Below are 27,719 nucleotides of genomic sequence, written 5' to 3'. Positions count from 1 at the left end.
GTGCGTGTGTGTTGCTGCTGCTGGGGGAGGGAGTGACGATCGTGTGTGCCTGCCTCACTGAACCCCTCTGGCAGAGAGAGAGAGAGAGAGAGAGAGAGAGAGAGAGAGAGAGAGGGAGAGAGGGAGAGAGAGAGAGAGAGAGAGAGAGAGAGAGAGAGAACACACTCACTCGGGCTCCGCGCAGAGGAGGAGGGTTGTGTGTGAGCTCATGTGAGTATGAACAGGGGATGATAAAACCCTCTGGAAGAAGAAGAAGGACTAATTAGTGAGAATAGCTCAGGAATGGAACCGGAGAGAGAAGAGGACGTGAACCGTGTTTGGATTTTATAGCTTTTAGACTTTTAGATATTTAGACATTTAGAGGACTGAGACGTCTTTGACATCTTTGCGTGTCATAAGTTTAAATAGAGAGCGGAACTCCAACAGACTGAGGATCACAATCTGCCATCTGGAGCTCAATTCATCACTTTTTTTGTAATATATTTTGTATTTTTTTTTTTTTGTCGGGTGCAAAAAAACGTGGGACGTAAGGTTAAGGAAATGTTGGCTCGATGGGGAGCTGAAGAAACCACGATGGCGTTTTTTCACGTGAGCGGCTGAGACCCTTTGAACCCCCCCCCCACACCCACCCACACCCCCACCCTCAGGTGCAGCTCCTCTTCTCTCCCACGACGAGAGATCAACGAGGTCACTTCAAAGACCCCCCCCCCCCCCCCCACACACACACACACACACACGCCATGCTGTGTGGTCTGAGGAGGGACGCCAAGAACAGCGTCGGTAAGAGCGCGCGCGCGTTTGATCTGTGCAGCGTGGAGTCAAAGGGGAGGAGGGGGGGGGGGGGGGGGGGGATTATGTCACTCGGATCACCTGTTCCTTTTTCCCAATCTTGTAATATATACGCGTTATTACGCCTGTGATTGGCTGGGAGAGATTCTTAAATGTCAGTGGACTTTGGCCACCAGCTGTGCGCGCGCCACCCGACCGCGTGTAATTAGGGCAGATATAGCAACGTAAACTGGGTCTGGCATGCCCCCCCCCCCTCTCCTCCTCCTCCACGTTTATAAATAAAGTTTTACATCTGAAAATAGCGTTATGATTTCATTGTCACTGTGAGCTCCGCCCCTTTATTTAACCTACATTCTCATTGGTTTAGAGGGTGCCCTGAATTTACACCCGTGGAGTTAATTAACTGGCCGCATATTCATGTAGTCCACCCGCGGATTATGATTATTTCCGGTCTCCAGAGCTCCTTTTCAGATGCGGTGCTCCCCCTCAGCTGCCCCCCCCCCCCCCCCCCCACACACACACACACACACTCTTAATATTATATTCTGGGGGAGGCTGATTCTTAATCTGCTCCATCCACGATTTTTTGAATGGCCGTCAGGGGCTGGAGGAGGGGACAGGCTTGATGGTATACAGTAGAGCGCACAGTCACGTGCAGAGGAGATGTGCCCGTGTTACCCAGAGCTAATGTCGCCTTTTGACTGCAGTGACAGCTGCTGGACTGTCAGGCCCCCCCACCCCCCACCCCAGGAGCCCACATGGCTATACAGAGGGCTCGTTTTACCCCCAGGCCCGATGCGTTTGTGATGTGTCACTCTCGTTGTTTGTGCCTCACAGCTACCGGACAGGACGCGTGTGTGTGTATGTGTGCGTGCAGGGACGCGCGCGTGTGTGTGTGTGTGTGTGTGTGTGTGTGTGTGTGTGTGTGTAGACGAATGCGAAATACCATGCACATGCATGTGGGTTCCATACATCACACAACATGCCAAAGTCCAGATGTTTCTGTACAGGGGGTCTGACTCACGCAGCTCCGTCCCCGCCCAGAGGTTTAAGGTCAGAGAGGGTTTGACAAAAGGGATCCACGGCTCCTCTCAGCTGTCCGAAGGCCTCATCTTCAGATGGCGGAAAAAAAAAACTTTGACGTGGACAGAGCGAAGGCAGTGTGTCGGATGCCCCTCCGAAGGACTCGGCTCTCCAAATTCAGCACACGATAGAAGACTCAATGTCATTATTTTCATGTCAAATTCAGCCTCTTAAACGACGGCGTCGTCTAATTTCGGACCTTTGGAGCACGTGGAAGTAATAGATCGTTCTTCAGATGTCTTTTTAATTGGTTTGGAACAGGGTGCTTTGTGCGCGTTCAAATCTGATGCCCCGAAAAGGTTTACGTTGACTCGAAGACTGTAAAGTATAATTACCTAAAAAACACCTGTGGATTTCCCCACCGGCACACGTCTGTTTTGAAAAGCTTCTGCTTTCCAAATAATTTCTGAATGTGGGGTGTAAGAAAAATAGTGGGTTTTAACCATATAGTCTCTACGCTGCATATAGCGTCAAATCGTGAACACTGACATGCCCCCCCCCTTTCCACTCCTAAAGAAGAGACCTCTTTAAGTCTGCGAGGTGATGTTCAATCACCGTTGCCGGACAGATGAAAAGGTAATCCGCGGTGGACAGGATTAGAGAAGTGCCAAGTCCGTTTTCCCCCTGTGACTGCTGACACGCTTGTATGGCTGCATTCAGGTTCAGAGAGGGGGGGCCGATGTGCTCTGTCAGCAAAGGGCCCGGCTATAAGTAAGAGAAATATAACAAAAACATCAGTTTCCCTCCAGAACAGATTGAACATTTCCTCGCTTTTTTTCTTCTTGTAGCAGCTGCTGTCAACGACGTGAAAATGCTGATTTTCTCTCTGAGCCTCGAACAGTCCATTAACCGCATGCTGTTTCCTCCAGGAAGGAGTCCCGTGCTTCATGGAGCCGCATACGTATTCTTGTATTAAATTAATGGTTTTCAAGGGGTCTCTGCTGCAGACAGAGAGGGGCTTTAAAAAAACACTCAACATTTAATAGGATTATGGAAATAAAGTGGGTTCTGCCGAGTGTCTTTAAGCTGCATTCTCTCTCCTGACCACCAGGGGGCGACTCCTCTGGTTGTATAGAAGTCTATGCTTCATGTGTTAAAGCTGCATTCTCTCTACTGACCACCAGGGGGCGACTCCTCTGGTTGTATAGAAGTCTATGCTTTATGTCTTAAAGCTGCATTCTCTCTCCTGACCACCAGGGGGCGACTCCTCTGGTTGTATAGAAGTCTATGCTTCATGTCTTAAAGCTGCATTCTCTCTCCTGACCACCAGGGGGCGACTCCTCTGGTTGTATAGAAGTCTATGCTTCATGTCTTAAAGCTGCATTCTCTCTACTGACCACCAGGGGGCGACTCCTCTGGTTGTATAGAAGTCTATGCTTCATGTGTTAAAGCTGCATTCTCTCTTTTATGGTAAATTACGGTCCATTTATAGTCAAAGGACCATAAAGCAGAGTATGCTTTGAGGTGTTTCAAAACATCAGTCCTCAAAACCAACGTAACCAAAATAAACCATGACACGATATTGTGAAATAAACGTCTTGGGCTTTTATTGTGAAATTTTGTGCGCTAATCAAGTTAGCTGTTTCGGTTTGGACTACAGAGCCCTTTTCTGTTCCACATGTATAATCCACCTTTTGTTGAAAAATAAAACAAATGATGTAACTTTTTCCACTGCGCAATATTCCCGTTGTGTAAAAATATTCCCGACAAAAACAACAGTTTAAAGTTCTTTAATGAGTTTGTTAAAACTTTAAACTCCACTTTTGTGTGTAGCATGAAAGCATGGTGGAATGGTGACGTGAGTGGCTTGAAAACCCCAAGTTGAGTCAGTAAAAAGAGTCGAAAAAAACCTCCACCGCTCATTACCCAGGGTGCATTTGGAAGCGCCACATTCGGCCTCCCCACAGCGCTTGATAACAGCACCTTTACCTCCCTGCCGTCTCCTCAGATGACGGGCCGTACTCCAAGGGGGGCAAGGAGTCCGGGGCGGCCGAGCCATCGCACTCGTCCTGCAGGCGCAGCTTCTCAGGTACGAACCCGGACGCCTGCTTTTCACTCTTCTCATCGTGAAGTCCGAGATGTTGTTTTGTTTGTCTGCGTGCATGTGTCTGTTTTGTTTGATGTTGCCCTGCGCTGAATGCTTAGATAAGGTACTAAAAAAAACAAAAAAAACTGCTTGTGTGGCATGCCTGTCGTTTGCACTAAACCACACTTGGACTTCTCGTGGGAACGACAGCAGAACGCGGACCACGAGACAGAATGAGTCCCCGTAACTACAGAGCCAAGCAGCTCAATAAAGTCCACGTCATGACCCGATGAGTAAAAATGCATTGAACGTCTTCCCTTTATCAGTATTAATAGTGCTATTAATAAAACCGACTCCCTCCATCTCCTCGCCCTCCTCCCCGGAATCCGTCACAAAGATTCACTCAGATTTGAAGGAACAAGGACAGGACAGGGAATGTGAGAAAAAATAAAGTATGTGGCCGTGTGTCAGAGGGCATTCATGTGAGAGATCCAGGAGAGGAGGATTGAGACGCGGGGGTGGTGATGTGTGTGTGTGTGTGTGTGTGTGTGTGTGATTCTGTCAAGCGGACGCTAATGCTGACCGTGGATCTGTGCCCGTGTCTGTCAGCAGAGGAGCACCGAGGAGTGACCACGGTGGACCTGATGAAAAGGGAAGGCAGCAGCCTCGGCCTCACCATCTCCGGAGGCTCCGATAAGGACGGGAAGCCCCGAGTGTCCAACCTACGGCCAGGTGGGCTGGCTACCAGGTGAGATCACGCCCCCCCCCCCCCCCCCCCCCCCCTTTCGTGACACGGTTTAAAAAAAAAGAAAAGACGAGCCGTCCGGACCGGTTAGTCCGGCGCGTGCAAAAAAAACAATAACAAAAACTAGCACGTGTCGCAAAGTGACACCAGCTCGCCGTCACCGCGGTGGACCGTGGTGGACCGTGGCCGACGAGCCCGTCAGACTAATACCCCAGAAAAGTCCCTCAAGACCACAACGTATAAGATCTGTTCGCGGGTTGTCCGGCGTCCGGTGAACTTTAGGGAACTTTCTTTCAAATCTGGCAAAAAAAAAAAAAAAGAAAACGTCCCAACCCGGGTTCTCGTGACGTCACGGCCGTCCTCGAGCGAGTCAAACGCCTGCTTGCCTTTGGCGGTCAAAGGTCAAAAAAGGTCACGGCGAACCTCTCAAAACACATTAGTGCACAACTCGAGGAATTCACATGTTCCGCAACACTATAAATGATAAATGATTTATCGTCTCTGACGTGTAAATCGGACGGTGATGGATTCGCATATCGAGATACCGTGACACGGAATTGTCTCGCCTGAATTGGTAATAACAAAGCACGCGTTAAACTAAAATGTCTATTATAACTATTCACTGTAAACATGGTGTACAGATGAAGATAGATTTTTTTTTTTTTGCTCTTTAATTTCACTTGAAATAGATTTTTTTAGAAAGAGTCCACCTCCACTCGCCACTATTTAATTACACGTGTATTACAGGTTTTTTCACGTGGACTATTCGTTTATTTAACGACCAAAAAATATGCTGTCGGTCGATTTATGAAACCTGAAATCTATATCGTGATAGAAGGTTTTCCTAAATTTTACGGTAATGTCTAAAAAGTGGTCACATTTTGGACAGACGGTATAGAAAAGTACACAATAATATCAATATTAACACAGCATTTACACAACAAGTGTTCACAGCGAGGTGGTAATGATGCGCTATAAATCTATTAAAAAACTTTTGAGAGTTAAAGAGATTCAGGAAAATGTAGCGGAGGATTCACGTTTCAGGATTATTCAGCAGCGTGTGACTGAAGTGTCACACACACGCACGCACACACACACACACACACACACACACGCACACACACACACACACACCTTTGTAAAAAATGACACGGCCTCTCTGAAAAATGTCTTGGCCAAATATGCCGTCGCCTGTCACGTCCAAGGAGTTTCTAAAGTCAGACACCGTGCTAATTCACAGAGAGAGAGAGAGAGAGAGAGAGAGAGAGAGAGAGAGAGAGAGAGAGAGAGAGAGAGAGAGAGAGAGAGAGAGAGAGAGAGAGAGAGAGAGAGAGAGAGAGAGAGAGAGAGAGAGAGAGAGAGAGAGAGAGAGATGACACGACACCGGACTCTGAATGACAGGCCGGTCAAGACGTCTCTCTCTCTCTCTCTCTCTGTCTGCTGTCACTCCTGATAGGCGGTAGCCCAAAGGTGTGTGTGTGTGTGTGTGTGTGTGTGTGTGTGTGTGTGTGTGTGTGTGTGTGTGGAGGGGCAGAACATCTTTCTAATGAATTAGCCCTCCAATGAGCGGCGTGTTGACTCAGACCGTCATATGCGAGACGGCATGTGCAATAATCTGTGTCAGTGTTTTGAAGAGGCCGACTCACAGATTATTGTTGTCATGCGTACCCTTCGGACACAAATGAATAAAACCGACCGTCAGCTCGTTTGCTATAAAGTGTCTAAAGAGCTCCTTGTAGACTGATTTACAAACCCAGGTGACGAGCAGCGACGCCCGGAGGTCATTACGGTCATTAAAGCGGCCTCCGGCGCGACGGCCCGTCCGCGTCTTCCCAACAGGAGCGACCAGCTGAACGTGGGAGACTACATCAAGTCGGTGAACGGCATCAACCTGTCGAAGCTTCGCCACGACGAGATCATCAGCCTGCTGAAGAACATCGGGGAGCGGGTGGTGCTGGAGGTGGAGTACGAGCTGCCTCCGTCCGGTAGGTGAACCAGCAACCTTTAATAACCATGTGTGTTCTCGTTCCGGTAGTTCAGTAGTCGAGATGTCGAGGTTAACACATGAAGCATAGACTTCTATACAACCAGAGGAGTCGCCCCCCCCCTGGTGATCAGTAGAGAGAATGCAGCTTTAACACATGAAGCATAGACTTCTATACAACCAGAGGAGTCGCCCCCCCCCCCTCTGGTGGTCAGTAGAGAGAATGCAGCTTTAACACATGAAGCATAGACTTCTATACAACCAGAGGAGTCGCCCCCCCTGGTGGTCAGTAGAGAGAATGCAGCTTTAACACATGAAGCATAGACTTCTATACAACCAGAGGAGTCGCCCCCCTGGTGGTCAGTAGAGAGAATGCAAGTTTAAGGCACTTTTTTCCAACCTATTGACTCCAATGGGAGAACGTGAACACCGATTATAACTAGTTATGTTTCACCACAGTCACCAAAGTAAATATTAGTACCTTTTGGACTGAAATGGAATTTTTCAAACACACAAATCAGGAGGTGAAATTAACTTAGTTTGAGACCCTCTGTCTCAGCAACACACTCTGACGAGATCGAGCAGCTAACAGTGGCGAACGCTCACGGTAACTATTTCTCTTAACGCTATAATTAAGGCTGTTAGCTGTGTAATTATGATAGCAAAAGAAAATAGGAATACATAGTGCAAATAGATCCCCATCACGTGTATAATCTACGGGCGTATTGCTTTTTTTTACCATTGGTTTAAAATGTGCTTCTAATCTGGTTGCTAATGTAAACAACGAGCAGCGCGTGGAGGAAGGAACAAAGGAAGTCTTGGATATCCGATGGCTACCTTTAGAAATATAACCCCTTTGACTCCGGAGGCTTCTCGTCGTCAGACCGACGGACAGTCCAGAGATTTCAAATATCTTGTGAAGCTACCAATGCATCATCTCTGTGACGGAGCATCTTTTGGTTACTGTACCTCGACTCCAATCAAGAAATTCAAAACCAAAATTCATCCCCGATTTTTAACGAGACACCTTTTGGACCGTGCAAAGAACCAGATCAATACTTACCGGGTTTCATTGATCGGGGCTGGTGGTCCCGGGGGACGCTGCACTGCTCTCGAATAATTAGCATTATGTCAAAATACATGGAATTAATCCCCCCCCCCACAATGAGATTTAGTTTAACACATTTCCACAATGCTTCATTGATTCTCAGGATTATAACAGATGAATCTACAATCATAAAAAGCAATGTATTGATAATTTTCCGAATCTGTCCTTTCTCAGTCCAGAACCCCTCGGGAGTCTTGACCAAAACTATAGAGGTGTGTTTGCACAAGGAGGGAAACAGCTTTGGATTCGTCATGAGAGGTAGGTCTTTGAGTGAAAGAATAATGAGCTTTTCTTTTCCTTTTTTTATTATTAATTCTTGCCACTGATTTCTGGATGTCCTGGTTTTGATTCAGGAGGCTTCCACGAGGACTGGCGCAGGTCTCGTCCTCTGGTGGTTACGTTCGTCCGGCCCGGCGGTCCCGCTGACAGGTGAGAGGGCACGAGGGGGTCGAGTTAGTGCTGCTATTTACGTGGCTCCTACATGTATTATATGTCTCGATCACGCATGAATGAGCCTTTTTTAAATTATCCGCACACATTCAGTTGTTTGGACTGCTTGCATATCGGTGTTCTACTAATTGCAATGAAAATATGCAACCCTGAATTCCCGTGGGATTACATTATTAACGATTTACGCTTTTTAAAATGTCCGTGCACATTTGATTCCTTTTGCATCAGTCTTCGCTCATACCGGTGCATGAAATTGAGGCTGTGACACATTTATGTTATCTTCAAAGCAGAAAAGGGCAATGCTCATCCTGCCGCTGGTGCACTTTTCCACCGCGACAAAAGAAAACACAGAAAACACTGCAGCAAACATAATTCACCATCAAAGACTTTTTACGGACGCTTATCTCGTTTACCCTTCGTCTCACCTGGGAGGGTTTGATGATTTACTGGGACTGGTGCTTGGTTATTCTTCTTATGATTAGAATAATAATAATAATCATTATTATTAATATTATTATTATTATCATTATAATCATTATTATGATAATTATAATAATAATAATAAATATTATTATTATCATTATTATCGTTATTATTACTATCATTATTATTATTATCATTCTTATTATAATGATTACCATTATTATTATCATTATTATGATTATGATTATTATTATGACCATTATTGTTATTATTATCATTATTAATATTATCATTATTTGTATTATTATTATTATAATTATTACCATTATTATTATAATCATTATTATGATTATGATCATTATAATAATTAATATTATTATTATAATTATTATTGTTATTATTATAATTATTATCGTTATTATTACTATCATTATTATTATTAGCATTATTATTATTATTATTATAATGATTAACATTATTATTGTTATTATTATCATTATTAATATTATCATTATTTTTATTATTATTATTATTATTACCATAATTATTATTATAATATATTTTGTACCCCCTGTCTCTCCAGAGAGGGCACTTTGAAGGCCGGGGACCGAGTGTTGAGCGTCGACGGGATGCCTTTAAACAGAGAGAAGCACGCTGACGCTTTGACCATGCTGATGCAGAGCGGCCAGGAAGCTCTGTTCCTGATCGAGTATGACGTCTCTGTCATGGGTGAGCACACACACACACACACACACACACACACACACACACACACACACACACACACACACACACACACAGAGGCTTGGTAGGGCAGCGTTGCTCTGAGGGTAAATAACGTGGCCGTTTGGATGTGTGGATGTGAGGGAACGCCACCAGGAGAGTCACTGTGGCCCGAGAGCACACTTCAACAAGGAGAGGGGAGACGGGTAATATTCTGTGTTTCATTATAGAGGAGATATATATATATATATATATATATATATATATATATATATATCTACTCCTGAATCATGGCAGATTAAGAAGAATTAATAAAAATAAGAAACAGTCGATTATTCCAATAACAAATGTACTTATTATTCTAAAGACATTATTGTTATTATTATGTCTCATTAAATATTTTAATATTTTAATTATTTATTTAATAATTTTCCTCTTAAAAATAAATAAATAAAACAAGATAATAGATTGTATCTTAAGGATTGTTGTGACGCTTAGAAAATAATGTATTCACACGGCAACCATTTCCTCCGTGTGTACGTAAATACTCGATTGGACAGACACCAGATCCAGTAGAGACCAGTCCACCGTGGACAGACACCAGATCCAGTAGAGACCAGTCCACCGTGGACAGACACCAGATCCAGTAGAGACCAGTCCACCGTGGACAGACACCAGATCCAGTAGAGACCAGTCCACCAGTGGACAGACACCAGATCCAGTAGAGACCAGTCCACCGTGGACAGACACCAGATCCAGTAGAGACCAGTCCACCGTGGACAGACACCAGATCCAGTAGAGACCAGTCCACCCGTGGACAGACACCAGATCCAGTAGAGACCAGTCCACCGTGGACAGACACCAGATCCAGTAGAGACCAGTCCACCCGTGGACAGACACCAGATCCAGTAGAGACCAGTCCACCGTGGACAGACAAGAACATTTAGAAATGCAAGTGTTAATTTTCACTGAAAAAAGGAAATAACCACCAACGCCTATCCGTCTGACTGTCAGTGTGCACAGAGTTAATCCATTTTGTTTTTTTTAGTTCAAAAGCATCCTCACTATTGGGTCAGAAAGTAGTCAAATATGCTCACTGGAGACAGGAACTCACCACAGATTAAAACCTCCATTTGGCCACAGTGACTAATTCTCCATAAGATCCCAAAACTCTGCTCTCCTCAAACGAGGGCGGGTCACCGAGGACGTTTGACACACATTATCTCTGTATCTGGGAGTTTGGGATCCAGACCTCCGGCCTCCAGACCTCCGGCTTCCAGACTGAACCCGTCAGAGGGTTCACAATCACAAGAGACATCTTGTGAGCTGGAATCTGTGAAATATATACGAGCTAATTTGAGTTTTTTCTTAATGGCTTTAAAAAGCCGTTTTCACAAAACATGAAGAGCAATCGTCACGTAATTTTATACCGAAGCACAACACTGTGTTTGTCCTGCAAAAGACAAAATGATATGTCCCTTTGTCATTGTCTGAGGAAGTGCAGCAAGACAATACAATTGTTCTTCTTTATGTCATTTCTCTTTTCAGAACCAGAGGTTGCGCCTGCTTCAAAGGCAGCATGTAGTCTCTCCAACGCTTAAGTGCCTTTAAGCTGCATTCTCTCTACTGACCACCAGGGGGCGACTCTTCTGGTTGCATAGAAGTCTATGCTTCATGTGTTAAAGCTGCAATCTCTCTCCTGACCACCAGGGGGCGACTCCTCTGGTTGCATTGAAGTCTATGCTTCATGTGTTGAAGCTGCATTCTCTCTCCTGACCACCAGAGGGCGACTCCTCTCGTTGTATAGAAGTCTATGCTTCATGTGTTAAAGCTGCATTCTCTCTACTGACCACCAGGGGGCGACTCCTCTGGTTGTATAGAAGTCTATGCTTCACGTGTTAACGCTGCATTCTCTCTACTGACCACCAGGGGGCGACTCCTCTGGTTGTATAGAAGTCTATGCTTCATGTGTTAAAGCTGCATTCTCTCTCCTGACCACCAGGGGGCGACTCCTCTGGTTGTATAGAAGTCTATGCTTCATGTGTTAAAGCTGCATTCTCTCTCCTGACCACCAGGGGGCGACTCCTCTGGTTGTATAGAAGTCTATATAAATGACTCTACTTCTCTTGATTTATTCCCTCAGTAAACATTGTAAACATTAGTTTTTGGTCTCAATCTCTAGTTTCAAGTCTTCTTCAATACAGCGTGATGTTCATTTAGTAAATTATGGCCATTTAGAGTCAAACAGACCATAAAGCAGGGTATGCTTTAGAGCGGGGCTTACTGTGATTGACAGGTTATTATCCAGTCTGGGAGTTGTCCGTGTTTTCGTCTTATAACTTTAACCCTTTCACAGTCTAAACATTTCGTATTCAGCGTTCGGTTGTACTAAGCTTCACCCTCTCGTGTCGGTAAATGTTTAAAAACCAGCACATTAAATATTCTTGTATACCTTCTTTTCTGTATGAGGGTCCTGTTCTCTTTCTTTGACTATATAGAGTAACATGTCTCTGAGAAATGATTGAGATGCACCTTTAAACTACAAGTTTCAGGATGAGAGGATGGACTAAAGTTGATGACTTTATGAAAGGATTAACGAAAAATATGAATCATTTATGGCTTTTGATGCATGAGGAATCTTTGTGTATCATCTGTTTCAGACGCAGTCCAACAAGCCTCGGGCCCTCTGCTGGTGGAGATAGTGAAAGGCCCCTCTTCCAGCCTGGGGATCATCCTCACCACGACGATATACAGGAGCAAACAAGTCATTATTATTGACAAGATAAAGGCAGCCAGCGTGGTGGAAAGGTGAAACCAAACCTCTTCCACACACGTGTTTACTGTACAATAAAATGCCCTTCTGACACACTCTCTCACTCTCTCTCTCTCTCTCTCTCTCTCTCTCTCTCAGGTGTGGAGCGCTGCACGCAGGTGACATCCTGCTGTCCATAGACGGGACCAGCACGGAGCACTGCTCCCTGATGGAGGCCACGCAGCTACTTGCCAGCACTTGTGATGTCGTGAAGCTGGAGATTCTCCCGGCCAATCAGAGCAGACTTCCCGTCAGGCCGCAGGACACAGGTACGCCCCTTTTTTTTTTAAAGGCTGCAACTAAAAAAATAAAATCTTTGTTTTCCAGAAAATTGTGGAATATGCCCATTAAAAGTTTCCAGAGACCAAACCATCAAATACTAAACTAGAATAAGTGATTTCTAACCTTTTGACCCTTACCAAAAAAAAAGTCTGGCAGTGGCCCCCCAGTCACTTTTTTTTTAGATATCTATGAGTTTATTTAATTTCTACCAAAGAGACATTCCTCCTCTAATCTTCTCACGTCATTTCATTTAACAGTTTAATGCCCAAAGAGGTAAAATTATCCAATATTTGACAAAAAAAAGAGCCAAGATTAAAGAAAACATCATGAAAACAGATTTGTGAAGCAACACCTAAGAGTTTTAAAACCAATATTTGTGACTTTGATGAAACATGTGGAGATAACTAAGCTAACTTATTGCTTCTTGTTACATTAACATAAGTACTAACTAGCTCCTAGCAAGCATTTCAACATCCATTGATGCTAATAATGTAATCATGTCCTCACAAGATAACCACTGATAAAGCTCATCTTAGTTTTCTACAGTTTTTGTGTGTCTTTAATATCAAATATGCTGTTTATCGGACCACAAATGAGACAAGAGTTAGCGTTAGCTAGCAGTCTCTCCGCCTCACTACTTCTACGACTGCAGAACAAAAACTACTTTTACTTTTGATATTCCTTAATGTTTGCATGAAAACATGGTGAAATTAGCACGATAACGTTAGCTAGCTAACCAAGCCAGCAGCTAACCTATTCAGCAGCTAACCTAGCCAGCAGCTAACCTAGCCAGCAGCTAACCAAGCCAGCAGCTAACCAAGCCAGCAGCTAACCTAGCCAACAGCTAACAAGCCAGCAGCTAACCAAGCCAGCAGCTAACCTAGCCAGCAGCTAACCAAGCCAGCAGCTAACCTAGCCAACAGCTAACAAGCCAGCAGCTAACCAAGCCAGCAGCTAACCTAGCCAGCAGCTAACAAGCCAGCAGCTAAGTTAGCCAGCAGCTAGATGAGCCTAGCTGTGATTGTAACGCTACACAGCAGTTACTGAAAAAGTAAAAATGTGAGGAGAGGCGAGGAGGGGTTTCTGATGAGAGGGCATGACTTTATTTTATTTTATGACGTAGTTTAGTCCTGAACGGTCGACTCTATCTAAACTAATTGTCAGTAGAAGATTAGCGCTCATTTAAAACAATATAGTTGTCCTTTTAAGCCTTTTTCAACCCAAAATTACAGATTTTTTAATAAATGTTTTGGGAAATGTCAACATTACCACCAGCACTGACGTATTTGATCACAGTAGATGTGCAGTTTCCCTTTTAGTAGAGTTTGATACCATTATTTTTATCAGGATATTGTACGCAGGACTTTTACGTGGAATTGAGTATTTTAATGTTGTTATAGTGGTACTTTTAACAATCTGTAAAGGATCCAAGTCCTTCTTACAGCACTGCATGTAATATACAATTTAATTATGTGTGATGGTGCGATGTGAAGTTTTGTTAATATAATGTTAATAATGTAAAATGTACATTGCTGTGCGTCACAAGGCAAAATACTCACAAACATGTTGTTCACGCTGCAGTGCAAATATGCAAATGTAGACACCGTCGACTGTATAATTAATTGTTTGAACTCCATTTAAATAATTATGTGTGTGCACTGTGGAGGCGGTACAGGTCACAGGCTGGAGGTCCAGCGGGTTTGTTCTCGCCATATGTTTTGTGACGTTTTGTTTACCTACAGCTGTTAAGGGCCTGGCTGCCTGCCAGCTGCTTTCTCCTGTATACTATGAATCGGCCTGTGTGTGTGTGTGTGTGTGGCTTGTTGCTACCAACCCAAAGCCCATGGATTGTGGCCGGCAGCGTACACACACACACACACTTTCTCTGTCAGAGATCATGTTCTGCAGACGTATTTCTGGGTCAGCAGCTGCAGGGGCTCCTGAACATGTGAGCATTGGAAGACTCATACAGCATCGCAAAGAGAATAAGATAGTTTAGTCTTCTCCACAATCTTATCTTCATCCTTTTTTCAGATCTAGTCGGCGGCGCTTCGCTTTTTGTTTTTCCAGACGCCCGTCCGTCTTTTCTCCTCATTTCAGGATTTACTTGTACATGTGCACATCAGCTTATCTGAAGAGGGCATGCAAATTAATCTTGTGGAAATACTTCACACCTGTTGACCACCAAGAAGTGCAGCCCATCTTCTCTGTGAAATGACATGGCATGCATCCTGTCTTTCTATTCAATAACGATTCCCTTCCTGAATGAGGCGCCGTGACGTTACGATGATATTATGATATTTTAACACAGCTTCTTTTCCTCCCCGCCCCCTCAGGATAAGGCATGATTATAAGATGCAATTTGTCTAATCTCCTGTGGGGATTTAATACGACTGATATGGCCACCAAGAGATTAGGAGTTAATGTTTCTTTTCCGCCAGCGTCAATCAAAAAAAAAAACACAATTTTCTTGGAGAGCCTCCCGTAGGTGAGCTTAACGTAAGCCGTCAGAGCCAAAGCTTCACAGGTTTGATTGAGTCTGATAGAAACCGTCATGTTCTCCCCTGGAAGGGGCCCCGGGGGTTCTTCCCGCTTGTATTCTGATTACATGCGGTTTGGATTTAACCAGGTTTTCACGTGAATATGGCAAACGTCTTAGTCCTCGCCGCAGTCATCCATGTTTCCGGCAAATCCTCCATCCATGTGAGCAAGTTGTTGGGAGATTAGACGCCTGCAAGCGAGGCAGCGGGGATTACTGTCACACGTAACCGCTCTCTTGACAATTTTTAGCTGCATGAATCTGTGAAGGAAAAAGTTAATTATGTGAGGTGGGAGTCTACGCAGGAGGTCAATTGTTTCCCTACGGAGGGCCTCGCAGGAACCCCGTTTTGACTGAGGGATGAGACGCCTGTCAGAATTTACAATCTGCGGCTTTACATTTTGTACAAAGTGGGGGAAAAAAAAAGTCAACAGAATTAAAAAAAATACTAATATTTAAAGCCCCACATGAATATGAATCACACAGGATTAAATTAAAAACACATTTGGACCAAACCTGTCCACCAATCAAGTGCAGAAACAGACAGATTGATCGGCAATCAGGCTTTCAGCTGCGCCCAATCAGGCGCCTTGCGTGCCTTCTAACAGCCGGCGTCACTTCCTGCTGCACACGGTCACATCATGCCGAGTGGTCAACTCACTCAGACTCCTCTCGCGCCTCCTCGCGCTCTGGAAAATGAACTCATAAAGATGATCTCCAGTTTGCACTTGGTTTTTTGGAACCTTGCTTGTAAAAGTAAGATATTTGGGGTTTTTGGGGGTTTGGTTAAGAATGCAACTTCCCATTCAGCCCTTGTCTGTCTCGACTGATTCTCATGAAAATACATTAAAACCGGCAGAATTTAATCCAGCGTACCGTGACGGGGGAAAAAAAAACAAACATTAAATATCAATTACTGTGCTCTGAAATGATCCTGCAGGCGGTGGTGGTACACATTTAGACACACGGGGGGGAATAGAAAAGCGTGATTTCATGGGTTTAATTCAAGAAAAGTGCAAACGGGGAGTGGATCTGGTTGACTTAATGGATGTGTTTCTCCCCCCCCCCCCCCCCCCCCCCCGTGTTGCAGTAAAAGTGCAGAAGAGCAACCATCATCACTGGGACCAAAGCGGCAACTACTGCCATCCCCCACATGCCAACCACGGAAAGACATGGAGCAGCCCGAGCCACCCACACAACCAGCAGGACCACTGCAAATGTAAGTTATCACATGTGACAGCACCGCTGCTGGCGAGACGCCAAAGCAGGAAGACTTTTCTTTCTTCTTCTGTTTTTTTTTCCAGCACATTTGTTTAATCTTTTTGTCCAGGAGGTTAACGCCGACCACGGTTCTTTTCTTTTTTTGTTGCACGTCGCCCACTTGGGGTTTGTTGTAATCTAACTGTACCAGCCCTTGTTGTTGTTGTTGTCTTCTTTCAGCTCTGGTGAGCGGCGGCTTCTCCCCTTCCTCTACAGCCACCTCCGGATTCAGCAGCCAGGGGAGCAACACGCTGCCCTGTGCCGTCCCGCCGGCCGCCCCCACCAGCCCCCGCGGCTCCACGGGCAAGAGGAGGACCAGGAAGAAGGACCACAAGAGCTCACGTATGACGAGCAGTCCCTTTTTATTCACATCAAAGGGGCTTTTCTACCAAATTGACCATTTGATTTGTCTGTCCATCCCATTTATATGGGTGAGGGTAGACTACACAACACTCACTGTATTCATTGCTAGACTGCATTACTTTAAGTGAACTGTTCATATATAAAATTAATGAAAAGTTGTCAAGTTCAGTGCCGATAACATCACAAACGAATCCCTTCCATTATATTAAAAGGACAGTTCACCCTAAAATCCAAAATGCATATTCTTCCTCCTACCTGTGGAGCTTCTTGATCAACCTAGATTGTTTTGTAAAGATGACTTGACTCCTCCAATTATTAAGGGTTTATTTGGTGCTTCAATCACCCCAAAAATAATAATAATATATACATACATTTGATCAGTTTCATGTTGGAACTATTTTCTTTCAGCCCATAGTTCGGACATGAAACTGCGTACAGAGAAGTACAAATTATGGCACGAACGTCCACAGTTTGGAGGTCAAAGGTCACCGTGGCCTCCCCATTCTCGTAAGGTGTCTCAGGAATGCCTCGAGTGAATTTCTTCGAATTTGGCACAAAACGTCCACTTGGACTGAAGGATTTGGAGGTCAAAGGTCACCGTGACTTCACAAAACACTACTTTTTTTTTTTTTTGGTCCGTAGCTCGAGAATTCATGTGTTTTTAATTATTACATTACATGTCATTTAGCTGACGCTTTTATATAAAGCGACTTACAATCATGTTACATTCATACACTGTAGACACAGCTACAGGGAACAATGCAGGGTTAAGTGTCTTGCTCAAGGACACATCGACTAGGGCGGGGATTGAACCGCAAACCCCCTGATTCATTTTATACTCAGCTGGTCTGGTCTTTGTTTTATTTAGTATTATTGCTGTTAATGTGCAGGCCCAGAACTCAGAACCCAGATACATAAAACTAAAAGCTTTCTGCAGGCCGAGATGCCACAAGAGGCTGTGTGTGTGTGTGTGTGTGTGTGTGTGTGTGTGTGTGTGTGTGTGTGTGTGTGTGTGTGTGTGTGTGTGTGTGTGTGTGTGTGTGTGGTGTGTGTGTGTGTGTGTGTGTGTGTGTGTGTGTGTGTGTGTGTGTGTGTGTGTGTGTGTGTGTGTGTGTGTGTGTGTGTGTGTGTGTGTGTGTGTGTGTGTGTGTGTGTGTGTGTGTGTGTGTGTGTGTGTGTGTGTGTGTGTGTGTGTGTGTGTGTGTGTGTGTGTGTGTGTGTGTGTGTGTGTGTGTGTGTGTGTGTGTGTGTGTGTGTGTGTGTGTGTGTGTGTGTGTGTGTTAGAAGTTAGAAATTGAAACGGAGCATGTCAACACTGCTATTGTCAACACAAAAAAACGCATTTTCTACATGTAAATACATTTTATTTGTGAAATTGGTAATATATTTACAGCTGTTCAACAAATCACTGCAATCTGCCTTAAACCGCTTGCCGAGCGACCCATCTCTCCATCTCTTAAGATGCCAAAGATTTCTTCATGAAACAATATTGTACCAAAAATTCAGCAATGAATTGTGAACACTTTTCGGCGATTACTGACGTGAACACGACCGACGTAAACTCTGAGAAGTGACTCACTGTCGTCTCTGTGGGCGCACGTCTCTTCCGCTTAACCTCACATTTTTCTTTTTTTGTGTCTCCCACAATCCCTCTCCTCCTCCCCATTAATCTGCCACCTCTCCCACGGATATCTCCCCCCCTCCCCCCACCCCACCCTCCTCTCAGTGTCTCTGGCGTCCAGCTCCGTGGGCCCAGGGGGGCAGGTCTTTCATGTGGAAACGAGCGAGGTCTTCCTGAGGGGGGATCCGCTCACAGGTTTCGGGATCCAGCTGCAGGGGGGCGTCTTTGCCACGGAGACCCTGTCCGCTCCCCCGGTCATCCGCTTCGTGGAGCCCGACAGCCCGGCTGAGAGGTAACGCACTGAGACACTTAACGAGTAAACAAGCACCGCGGAGGGGAGTCACCTTGAACTAGGCGGCTCCGGCGCTAATCATTCAGCCACATTTTAAAATAACAAAAAAAGATAACACGTTAACTTCGTGTCTCAATGAATATTTCAGCCGAAGGCATTAGAGCTGTGTTTCTCTCCATGCTGTTAGTTCCCAAATGTGGGGTCTTGACCTACAGAAGGGGGGGGGGGGGGTCACATGATTTTAAAAGCAGAACAAATTAGGAGCTTTTTCCCTTTTTAAAAAATTTTTTTTTTTTTATATCTTCTCTGTGCTCGTTCATATTCATATCGGTTTCGGGGGAAGTTTTGAAACGGTTGTTGCACAAAAAAACAATCCAGGAACGTGAAACATGCAGATTGTAAAAAGCCCTCTGAGGCAGATTTGTGATTTATTTATTTATTTGTTTATACAAAATGAATTGACTTGGCTTGAGGAGAAAGAAGAGCTGGAAGTCTATGGAAGCAATAATTCATGTAAATGTGAGCAGAAACAGAGCAAATCCAAGCAAGCAGGAGCTATTTCTGTGTGAGGAAGACCTACTGTGTATAACTGGTAAACATGTGCACTCTGTAGATATTGTTGTTGGACCTTCTTGCAGGACGGACTACAGTAGAGGAGCTTTTTTATCTCATCAGCGAGGAAAAAACACACTTTAAAGCACATTTTGCGACATTACCAATTACCTTAATCCCATTGTACAATAAACATTTAAAGGGCATTACACGCCAGATGCTTAATGAGGGCCGCGATTGCTTTAATAATGTGTGCACGCATGTGATTTAACTCCTAATGATGATCTTAACTGTTAAAAGATCCCGTGAAATGGCACTTCAAGATGGTGGAACGGTGGCACTTCCAGCCCGAGATGCTTTTTAAAATACAGATTTTTATTTTGGAGGTATTGGAAAACGTGCGCTAAAACCTCCTTATTGATGAAGTGTGTGTGTGTGTGTGTGTGTGTGTGTGTGTGTGTGTGTGTGTGTGTGTGTGTGTGTGTGTGTGTGTGTGTGTGTGTGTGTGTGTGTGTGTGTGTGTGTGTGTGTGTGTGTGTGTGTGTGTGTGTGTGTGTGTGTGTGTGTGTGTGTGTGTGTGTGTGTGTGTGTGTGTGTGTGTGTGTGTGTGTGTGTGTGTGTGTGTGTGTGTGTGTGTGTGTGTGTGTGTGTGTGTGTGTGTGTGTGTGTGTGTGTGTGTGTGTGTGTGTGTGTGTGTGTGTGTGTGTGTGTGTGTGTGTGTGTGTGTGTGTGTGTGTCATTGGTGTCTCAGCCTCCACACAAGGTTAATGAGCGGTGGTGGTTAGTGTGTATCACTCGTCTGCAAGGCGTCGCCGACTCGCGTTCCAGTGACTAGTGGCCTGCTTTCAACCCCATGTAACTGCACGACGACACTATTGCCCGTCTATAAATCGACACTTTATGCCAAACAACATGCGTACAGATATTCATATTACATGAAAACTGTGATACAAACTTAGAAGTTATGTCGTATACAAGGACGATAATTTGACCCCATGTAAATGGTTGATTGATTGGCTCTTATGTCAGTTATGAGGCAAAAAAAGCCACATTTGCTGCCTCCATCCTCATAAATATGTGTTTTTTAAAAAAATGTTTAGTTTATAATTTAAAGTTTTGAACTGTTGGTTGGACAAAACAAGGAATTTTGGGGCAACGTTATTATATTCACTTTTTGTTTCTTTTTTTTACCCCATTTATGTCAATGAGGGTAGACAGAATAACAGAAACACCTCTCTATATAATCAAATACTGTTGAATCAACGCCTCACCTACCATGAAGCGATGCATTAGGTTTATCTAGGTGTACCTAATAAACTGGCAACTGGAGTGAATGTATGTAATCGGATGTAGAGAGCATGAATAAATAAAGCTTAACTAAACTCAAGACATTACACGCGTTGTAAATCATCTCACGTGATCCTTCTCGGCCAATCACACGTGTGTATTCTGTTAAGCCCCGCCCTCGACTCGAGCGCCACATTCACACACACGGAGCGACAGGAGAGAAGTGATTTCACCTGTTGCTCCACAAAGAGAAACGTGGACAGGAATGTGCGGACTCTTAAATGTCTATTGTTCACACGACATCTGAGTACGTACTGATATTGATCAGATACAAATAATAACATTAAAAGCACTTCTCCACACTTGTTGTGAACAACACGGTGACGTTATGTGTGTGTTTGAACCGCTCTTAGTCTGGGCTCAGGGTCACCGAGACACTCAAACTCCTCCACCGCGATAAGGCGGCGGTTCGCCGGGGAGAGAAGAAGAGGTTTACCAAGTCCCGTCGTCTCGTTATGGATTGTCGGTAGTTCAGCCGCCGTCCGGCGTGCAGCAGCTGGTTCTGTGATTGCCAGCTTCAGAACCATTCTGCTGCGTCAGTATGTTGACGGGAGTCTTACATACCGTTGGCCCCCAAGGGGCCGCTGCCTTTAAAGGACACTACCACCCAATCCCCACCGGACTAGCGGCGCTCGTTTCTATTTATACCCTCTGGCTCAGTGTTCTGTGATGTCACAGAGTTCCCGTGATGTCACAAAGAGGTCACGTGACGTCACTGGGAGTTTCCCGTGATGTCACTAAGAGGTCCCGTGATGTCACTAAGAGGTCACGTGATGTCACTGGGAGTTTCCCGTGATGTCACTAAGAGGTCACGTGATGTCACTAAGAGGTCACGTGATGTCACTAAGAGGTCACGTGATGTCACTAAGAGGTCACGTGATGTCACAGAGTTCCCGTGATGTCACTAAGAGGTCACGTGATGTCACTGAACCGAATGTTTGTGGTAAAGGAATCACAGAACCAATAGAATGACTGTTACTATGGAAACGGTGACATTCGTGAGTGGTGTGGGGGAGGAGCTAAAAGCTTCTTTTTTTTTAGCTCCTCCCCCAAACCGAATGTTGTAGCTCCTCCCCCAACCTTTTCTGTTGCAGAATTAACTGCTCAATCAAAGAGTCATGCAACAACAAAACGACACATTGTTGCTGTTTCCGGAAAATAAAGTGCATTTAATTTTTTGAAGTTTCATATTTCATGTATTGTTTTAGAAATACATTAATGGAAAAACACTGACCTAAAACAGTTTTTTGAAAAACCTTTTTTAGAGGTTGAATCCTAATTGTTTGGTGACCCCTGACCTCTCCTCTACCAGCCTTGTGTATAGAGCAAATAGTAAAAGATACAATTGCATTACTTATTAAACAAAGAGCCATACAGTCTGTTGACATTCTTCAAAGAGGATAATCATGATAATAATAATCCATTTTATTTGTATAGCGCCTTAAAAGGTACTCAAGGCACTTTACATGGTAAAGACAAACAATAGAAGTAACAGCAAAACGATTTTCTCTATATTAATTTTCTCTATTTTATTTATATATATATATATATATATATATATATATATATATATATATATATATATTTATTTATATGGAAATTATTCAGGAATATCAATAATTGCAGACGCAACAAATTTAAGTGTGTGTGTGTGAAGGTGTGGCCTCCTGCAGGTTGGGGACAGACTGTTGTCCATCAATGGCATCCCGACTGAAGACGGCACTCTGGAAGAAGCCCACCAGCTGCTCAGAGACTCGGCTCTGGCCAACAAGGTCACGGTGGAGCTGGAGTTTGATGTCGCAGGTATAATAATAATAATAATTTAGAAGCTAGATTCTTCCGCGAGTGCATTTAGTTTCCGTCCCACTTACATTTTGTCTGTCTCCAATTTAAGAGTCGGTGGTTCCCAGCAGCGGCACCTTCCACGTGAAGCTACCCAAGAGGAGAGGAGTGGAGCTGGGCATCACCATCAGTGGTGAGTGTTGCTATGCGCCCGCGTGTCCAGCAGGGGGCGGTGTTGCGCGACAATACACCACACGGTGGACTCTCCATTTGAATCAATTGTTCTGTGATCCATAAAAACTCACGAGGGCACAATCATCCCTCATTAGCTCTAAATAATGCCGGCCTGTCCCAGCATGCACCTGCGCTCCGACTACACGGAAACACGGCAGCGTATCATTAGTGCTATACTATAAGAAGAAAAAGTCTTCCATCCTCACGTTCAGTCATTCATCCTGAAATAATAAAAATCAAGTGCATTTTTGTTTTTCTTGTGTTTTTACCAGCGAGTAAGAAACCTGACAAGCCCCTCATCATCTCTGACATCCGGAAGGGAAGCATAGCACACAGGTATGTGCCACCGTTACACCGAGCTCGCCTTGTCACCGCCGAATGTTGTTGTTGTTGTTGTTGTTCTCGGGGCACAAATGCATTAAACAATAAATGCATAAAATACACAATTTAAAAAAAAAAACTGTTGCTTTCAGGTCGCATTTAATTCTCAACGCTTTACATTAAGGTGTTTTTTTTAAATGTTCCACTGTGTAATATTTCCCTGATTGGATCGAGCTACCCACACTGGATCAGTAGGGCGGAGCAGCGTCTCCTCAGAGACCGCTGATTGGGTTGAGGTTGCGGTCACCCTCGAGGATCCCACTGGGACACTCGGTCCCGGCTCCACGACTGAGATCCTCCCTCTCTCTTGTGTCCCCGGTAGAACAGGAACTCTGGAGCCCGGGGACCGGCTGCTTGCCATCGACGGCGTGCGTCTGGAGAACTGCTCCATGGAGGACGCCATGCACGTCCTGCAGCAGGCCGAGGACATGGTGAAGCTGCGCATCCAGAAGGACGAGGATAACATCGGTACTTTGAAACACACTTTTAACAAACACATCAGAGGGAAGTAACAGAGGGCAATCAACGCATTTAGTACTCTCGTAGTCACATTCGACGCCACTTTATGACTAATTAATAAATAGTATATATATATATATATATATATATATATATTTTTTTTTTTTTGATTGATTATATATAATATTATATATATATATATATATATATATATATAATATATATATATATTAATATATATATATATATATATTTTTTATTATTGATATATATATATATATATTTTTTTTTTTATTATTGATATATATTTATAAATAAATATATATATATATATATATATATATATATTTGTTTTAATTTTTATATATATTTATTTATTATTTTATTTTTTTTGTAATTCTTTTTACGTGAAGAAATGTCACAACCACTTTAACTTACATCCCCTCTATACAATATTCAAAAGTGGTAAAATTATAAATGAATGAATAAATAATGGCGCTAATGATCTGTTGGGTTAAATAGCTGCTGTTATTGCGACATATATTACAAATGTATTCAATGTCTTTTATAATCTTGCGGCTCACGCGCGATGCATCCCGTCTAACTGTAGATGAGTTGGAGATGTCGGGCTCCATAATCTACACGGTGGAGCTGAAGCGGTACAACGGACCCCTCGGCATCACGATCTCCGGCACAGAGGAGCCCTTTGACCCCATCGTCATTTCTGGCCTCACCAAGAAAGGCCTGGCGGAGAGGTGAGGAAGGGTCGGACAAGGTCAGGGGTCGGGGGGGAAGTTATTTGAGAAGCGGGCCCCACTTTGGAAACTATTTTTAAAATAAACCAGACGGAAAAATATGTCTGCCCCATCTTTTTTTTATATATTCTTTTCGATAACAAGGAGCCTCTTTGTTCCCCCGTCCCAGTCGGCGCTCTGGCGGCCTGACAGGGTTCAGGGCTCGGTCGGTCGGCACGGTGTACTCGGATAACTCCCGTCTCCTCCTCTTGTCCCTGCAGGACCGGGGCCATCCACATAGGGGACCGGGTCCTGGCCATCAACGGGGTCAGTCTGAAAGGAAAGCCGCTGAGCGAGGCCATCCACCTGCTGCAGGTGGCCGGGGAGTCCGTCACCCTCAAGATAAAGAAACAACCCGACCGTAAGCCCTTTTTTTTCATTACACGCAGCGGTTTGCAAAAAAATTATCTTTAAAAAAAAAAAAATTACAGTCGCGTAGCCGAAGGGGGAAAGAAAAACACATTTAAAAGCAGAATAAAACAAAAAATAAAGGATAAATATCAAGAATTGAGAAAAAGGTGAACAAATTAAATAATAAGTTGCCTTACAACGCAACATAAATATTCATATTTCCCTTTTACACATTTACTTTTTATTGTCTTTTTTTATTAGTCTGTACGTAATCCAGCTTCCCAGTTGTTTGCTGCTCGTACAATATTTTCCTCTTGAAAACAAACTTTATTGATAAACATAAAAAGGTACAAACCATTAAGTTTCATTAAGCTTCTTCTGAGGCTTTAAAGCCTTGAAAGCGATGTCGTGTTTTTCATATATATCTATATCTGTGTGTGTGTGTGTGTGTGTGTGTGTGTGTGTATAATTTTTTTTAAAGTACAAGAAGTGCACCATGTGCTTGTTTTAATGAATAATTTCATTCCAAAGAGTCTGACGGCCGGCGGCCTCCAGACAGAGAAGCCGGCTTTTTAAGCGACCTTGAGGACGACCTCACCGACTCCCAGAAGACCAGCAAACACTCGGAGGTCTACTCCGCCACTCTTCCCAGTATAGACTCGGCCATGAGCTCCTGGGATAGCTCGGGGTTTGACGCAGGCTACAGCAGCCAAGGTGAGTAACCCCCCCCCCCCGCCCGCCACCTCACCTGAAGTACCCGTTTCCTGTCTCGCCTCCGCTGAGCTCGGTGTATTCTTTCTTCAGGGACGTACCTTCACAAAGCGTCCGAAGTGTTGCTCAATCCGCACGAGTGGCGGCGCGCGGCGCCCAGGAGCCAAACGGGCTCCGGCTCTGCTGGTCTGGTCCACCGCGCGGCGCTCTACGACGGGAGGTTCACCGAGGACGAGTGGGACAAGATACCCGGGTAAGTGCCGAGGCCTGCAGCTTCCTGTCGCCATCTTGTGTCATGTCAGTGCAGCTTTATGCTTTATTTTTTACCGCTAAGGGCACATATATTTAATTAAAATTCTGTGTAAAAAAAAAAAAAATAGTGGTGGAAAATACATTTAATTAAGAACTGGCCTTGTGTTGTTTTTATGTACTTGGATGTGTTATGCTCTACTTTTAAATAAATAAATAAAGAGGGAATTATTATTACTTTTTTTTTTTTATTCACCACATGTATTTGACAGATATAGTCTACTTTACAGATCAAAGGTTTTACATAAAGCGCATGTGATAAGGTTTTCAGGAAATATAACGAGACACGCATTGTTTAAAATTAAAGCGACATTTTGTGTTTATGAATCCCCCCCAAAAGAAAATTATATTTGGGACCCCTTTGTTATCGTTGTTTAATTTAATTTAAGTAAATGAGATCATCAACAAGATGAGTTCTCTATAGATAGAAACACTACCACCTTTGTCCACAGGGGCCGCCAAATCAACACCGTAGCTTTAACCAGAGCTATAGTTAAATAGGTCCAATTATTCTATATTTCAAAATAAAAGCACAGAATAAAGAACAGTCCAAACATTGTTGTTCTTTTCCACCACTGTGTCTGTGTATACAAGAGCTTCTGTGATTTATTCTTTCCCCCTTCTTTGGGTTCATTGATGAAAGCAAACTGCACTTGTCTGAATTAATTTTTCAGTTCACTTTGTGTTGTGTGCTTTCATGTTTTTTTTTGTCCTTTTTGTTCTCTTCTTTCTCAGGTATTCTCTCTCTCATCTGCTTTACTAACCGCCCACGAGCTCTTTGGTGTTTCACATAGATGCATCTTTTTCTGTCAACCCTTCTGTCCACATAAAAAAAATTATAAAAACAAACAAACACCTAAAGCGCCCAAGGATCCATCAGCCTTATGTGTCTTCACACGTGACTTTTTTTTTTTTTCTTCTTCTTTTTTTCTTGCATCATCAACATTTGGGGGGCGGGGGCAACATTTACTTTTGTAAAAACTGATTTTAAAGCCTTTATCTAGTCTAGTAAAAAAAAAATTCAATGTGGTCCTGAGAGATTTTCAAAAGGGATTCTCCAGCAGGCGGCCCCCCAAACCTGCAGTTCCCCACGCTGCCTTTTCCTTTTTCTTCTTCTTCTTCTTTTTTTTTTCTTCTTCTTCTAAAAACCCGGCACCAGCCACCAGACCTGCAGGGCTGCTCTCATGTTCTGGTTCCTGCGTTGTCATAGATTCGTCAGTCCTCCTCGTTGCCATGGCACCCTGAACCAGGATGACAGCTTCTGGTCCCAGGCTCTGCAGGACCTCGAGACCTGCGGCCAGTCGGAGATTCTCAGGGAGCTGGAGGTAGGCCCGCCTCCTCCTCCTCCTCCCCTCCTTCCTCCTCCTGTTTCCTCTCCTCCTCCATCTGCTTTGTCCCGCTCGCGTATTCGCAGACCGGCGTCGGCCTAAATGACGACGCCAGATGAAGCATTACGATAATCGCCGGAGTGTATAATCTGTTATTAAATCTGACAAGATAGGCCGGGCACCTGCTGCCACACTGACCCAGGAACAGCTTTGGCGCAACGCCCCCCCCCCCCCCCCCCCCCCCCCCCCCCCCTCTGTGTACACTTCATGAGATATTATGTTGTACGGTCCACTTTGCTGCTCTCATAATCTTTTTAATACTTTTTTGTAATGTTTTGTTTCGGTGCTCTCTTTCAGGCATCCATGACGGGTAGCGCTCTCAGCCTGTACCTGGAGGAGACCAAGACCGAGGACGACTCCATGTTCCAGTCCGACCTCAGTCCCATCAAGAGGGAGTTTTACAGCAAGAGCAACCTGGACATGTGGAGCGGAGGCCGAGACGCGGCGTCGCGCGGCGGAGGGGACGCCACTCTGGCGCTGCACAAGGTGGCTCTTGTTCGGACCGAGTCGGCGTTTGAAAAAATAAAAAAATAAAAAAAATGCTTCTCCTAATTGGTACGAGGGAACAAAGAGGGGGAACGTCTGCTTTTTGAGAGGGACGCTGTGCAAGTAGTTACAGGGTTCAGACGGGGGACCATCCAATATGTCATTTTAAATGAGCCGAAACCAAAACAGAGTTGAGTATTGATCATCAGGATGATCCAGTCCCCAGTATTTCATTTAAAAAAAAACATGCAAATAGTTTTATACACGCAGTAAAGCTGCAGCCCTCATAGCCTCATATTTTGTCCCCCAGCAACAGTGAGTGTGTGTGTGTGTGTGTGTGTGTGTGTGTGTGTATATATGCATTTTATTGATATCCAATGTTTACTATAATCTAAAGAAACATTTGGACGCTCACACCTCGACGA

General features: G+C 44.2%; 1 protein-coding gene across 1 annotated transcript in view; it reads left to right on the top strand.

Moving 5' to 3' along the window:
• Window positions 1-729: 729 nt before the first annotated feature.
• Window positions 730-27,719, top strand: part of LOC117733878 (glutamate receptor-interacting protein 2-like) — a 28,917-nt gene continuing 1,927 nt past the window's right edge. The window contains exons 1-22 of the mRNA XM_034537791.1: window positions 730-780; window positions 3,821-3,901; window positions 4,511-4,646; window positions 6,483-6,628; window positions 7,910-7,993; window positions 8,089-8,164; window positions 9,192-9,337; window positions 11,992-12,139; window positions 12,243-12,412; window positions 16,055-16,183; window positions 16,405-16,566; window positions 18,314-18,500; window positions 22,057-22,202; window positions 22,294-22,374; window positions 22,688-22,751; window positions 23,119-23,264; window positions 23,866-24,010; window positions 24,271-24,410; window positions 24,932-25,114; window positions 25,205-25,364; window positions 26,631-26,745; window positions 27,106-27,294. Of these exons, the coding sequence (XP_034393682.1) occupies window positions 741-780; window positions 3,821-3,901; window positions 4,511-4,646; window positions 6,483-6,628; window positions 7,910-7,993; window positions 8,089-8,164; window positions 9,192-9,337; window positions 11,992-12,139; window positions 12,243-12,412; window positions 16,055-16,183; window positions 16,405-16,566; window positions 18,314-18,500; window positions 22,057-22,202; window positions 22,294-22,374; window positions 22,688-22,751; window positions 23,119-23,264; window positions 23,866-24,010; window positions 24,271-24,410; window positions 24,932-25,114; window positions 25,205-25,364; window positions 26,631-26,745; window positions 27,106-27,294 (2,874 nt within the window). The 5' untranslated portion in view covers window positions 730-740. The remainder of the gene's footprint in view (window positions 781-3,820; window positions 3,902-4,510; window positions 4,647-6,482; window positions 6,629-7,909; window positions 7,994-8,088; window positions 8,165-9,191; window positions 9,338-11,991; window positions 12,140-12,242; window positions 12,413-16,054; window positions 16,184-16,404; window positions 16,567-18,313; window positions 18,501-22,056; window positions 22,203-22,293; window positions 22,375-22,687; window positions 22,752-23,118; window positions 23,265-23,865; window positions 24,011-24,270; window positions 24,411-24,931; window positions 25,115-25,204; window positions 25,365-26,630; window positions 26,746-27,105; window positions 27,295-27,719) is intronic.

The sequence above is a fragment of the Cyclopterus lumpus genome, chromosome 7 (genome assembly GCF_009769545.1).
Source record: "Cyclopterus lumpus isolate fCycLum1 chromosome 7, fCycLum1.pri, whole genome shotgun sequence".
Taxonomy (NCBI): Eukaryota; Metazoa; Chordata; class Actinopteri; order Perciformes; family Cyclopteridae; genus Cyclopterus; species Cyclopterus lumpus.
Note: the sequence above shows the minus strand (reverse complement) of the source record. Positions and strands in the feature narration are given on the sequence as shown.